Below are 2,612 nucleotides of genomic sequence, written 5' to 3'. Positions count from 1 at the left end.
AGCGGGATGGATCAGCAACAGATCAGGATCACAGTTGAGGAACAGAACTGGACCGGATACAAATCGGACCCGTCCAGGTTTCAGGTGATCCAAAACGGATCCTTTTCAGAGCCGTCCGTGGAAAAACTGATCCAACACGGATCCGTTTTGAATCCGTTCACATAGTGTCTCATTTTGGCCAGGATATTTTCGGGATCCCATATTAAAAATTGCTGTAGCCATGCTAGCTACAGTTAAAGCTAAAATAACTATTTGGATATGAATACTGATTTTAGAGAAAATTAAAACCTTTAACAATTATGGCATACTCCTTATCTAAAGCCTATGATGGTCATTTTCCATTTGAATAACAAGATGAGCATATGAGTATTAGAAAAATAATGGGATCATAAATGTATCAAGAATACTGTTTATTTAATGAAAATCCTTTAACACTTCTTTATTCTTTAACAAAATGCAGTAAAAGTAAAAGTAAAATACTATCACATCCCATTAAAATTTATTAAGCAGGTGATGCATTGATTCATTACTGTACATCATTAAAACATCAACAGACAAATAACTGAAAGATAACCATGTTTGGAACAACAACAGTACAGACAAACTTAACACTACAAGTCCCCAGGATTTCGACCTCCCCCCTCAAGTCCTGAAAGAGGGTCAAAAGACCCTTAGTCCAAACTGACGACTCTGATGGCTCCAATTAGCATCCCTTCAATTGTAAATGTGGCCATTGCCTGAGGAATCAGCAGGGGGGGAGGACAGCGAACTCACAAAAGCATTTCACACTTCTGTACCGTCAGGCCAAAAGGTAGGAGTGTGAATAGTCCATGTTGGGGTTGGGTGGGATCTTTGATGGAGGCAGCTCTACAGTAGACTCTCCTGTAGGTAATGCTCTGCAGAGCGGGTTGTACATATAGTTTGCAAAATATACAATCTGTTTCAAGAAATATGCAAAGGTTTTTCTAAAAGAAATTAGTAATGTTTTTCTTTTAAAAAAAGATAAGTGGGTTCAAAATGACAGTTTAGAAATAAACTAACCAAATTAATTGTGTTGATCCACCTCAAAAAAAGTCATGCAAAAAGTGTAAGCAAAAGAGTGTAAGCTGCTCCTGAGTGTGGGGAGGGGTGGGGGGCTGGGGCAGATCTGGGAGACTTTGCACATGCAAATTTGCATGCAGCCTTTTGTGCTGTGGAGGATAAATAGGTGACTGCTTCACCTATTTAGTTCACAAGAAACAAAATGCAGAAGAGGTTCACCACTCAGAAGGCATTGGAACTGATTCTGAGCAATGTCAGCCCTTGTGACTCAGATGGAGAAGACATAGACCTTCAACCGGATTCGGACTCAGAGCTGTCTTCAGGTTAGATTTCTCAACCTACCTATTTTATTTTCCTGACTATTTTTTATTTAGAACCAAACAAAAAGTTAATTTGAAATTGTTTATCTTGCAGATGAGGAGACTCTCCCTCTACCAAAAAAGAGAGCTCGGTTGGGGAGTGAGATGGATCGCACTGAATTCACCACTCAGGTGTTTTCAACCACTGGTGCCACGCTGACAGTGTATGCGCCCAAACGGAAGAAGGCCGTTTACGTTCTCAGCAGCATGCACAGCGTGGTTGAGACTGAGGATACCACCAAAAGGAAGCCAAACACGGTCACACAATACAACAAAACAAAGTGCGGTGTGGATGTGATGGACCAAATGGTGCGGGAGTACAGCGTGCGTGCAGGAACACGGAGATGGCCAGTTGCCGTGTTCTACAACATGATTTACATGGCAGCACTGAATGCACATGTGCTTTATCAGGCATGCATTGGGGTGCAGGAGAGACGGGTGGACTTCCTGGTTGAGCTTGCAAAAGAGTTGGGTAACTCTCATGTGAGTGAGAAGAAGGCACACAAGGAGAAACTGCTTCGGCAACAACCTTCCACACCCAGCCCAGGCAAAAGGGCGAAGTGTCAGGTCAACCATCGATGCACGAACAATTGTGCAACTGTGAGATGTGTTGACTGCTACAAATACACATGTGGCAAATGTACCAGGGACATACCCTGGCAGTGCCAGGTATGTTCCGACAGTGCAGACAGACTGCTGAGTGAGTGCTGAAATGCCAGTCACACAAAGACATGCCACTCACACACACACACGCAGCCCCCCACTGTGCCTAGTGTAAATATGTATGGAATTGTTTTATTTCTTGTATTTTTAGTATCGTTTTTAATGACAAAAATAAAAAGCATTTAAACAAATAACAGTTGTTCTTTTGTATATTTCTCATGCTGGAATTTCAGTCCTCTTGACTTAGACACAAATACTTCTGGTCATTGCTCACAGCTGTACCTGGCTGTAAAATTTCTAATTCTCCATTTAAAATATTAAAAATAATTCATTGTGCTTTTTTGCTAAAATAAAACTAAGCTAAATATAATATATATAATCTTTATATTATAAAATACAATATACTGACTAGAACTAACTAGACAGTTAGTTGGGAGTTAAGCTTTCCCCCCTCCTGTGGTGCGCCAGTAATGGCCTTATTTACAGAACAAAAGCGCCTGTTCACACCTGATTATAGGATGTTAGCTAAAATCCTTCAGGTCACTTGAC

At 41.0% G+C, this 2,612-nt stretch overlaps 1 protein-coding gene across 1 annotated transcript; it reads left to right on the top strand.

The window, feature by feature from the left end:
• The first annotated feature begins 1,162 nt into the window (after positions 1-1,162).
• LOC115786550 (uncharacterized) lies at positions 1,163-2,111 on the top strand. The gene is made up of 2 exons (XM_030738740.1): positions 1,163-1,364; positions 1,456-2,111. Exons 1-2 carry the CDS (start codon positions 1,244-1,246, stop codon positions 2,109-2,111), a joined length of 777 nt encoding a protein of 258 aa, XP_030594600.1. The 5' UTR covers positions 1,163-1,243.
• Positions 2,112-2,612: the final 501 nt, after the last annotated feature.

This window comes from Archocentrus centrarchus, chromosome 10 (assembly GCF_007364275.1).
Source record: "Archocentrus centrarchus isolate MPI-CPG fArcCen1 chromosome 10, fArcCen1, whole genome shotgun sequence".
Taxonomy (NCBI): domain Eukaryota; kingdom Metazoa; phylum Chordata; class Actinopteri; order Cichliformes; family Cichlidae; genus Archocentrus; species Archocentrus centrarchus.
This window is presented reverse-complemented; position numbering and strand designations above follow the sequence as displayed.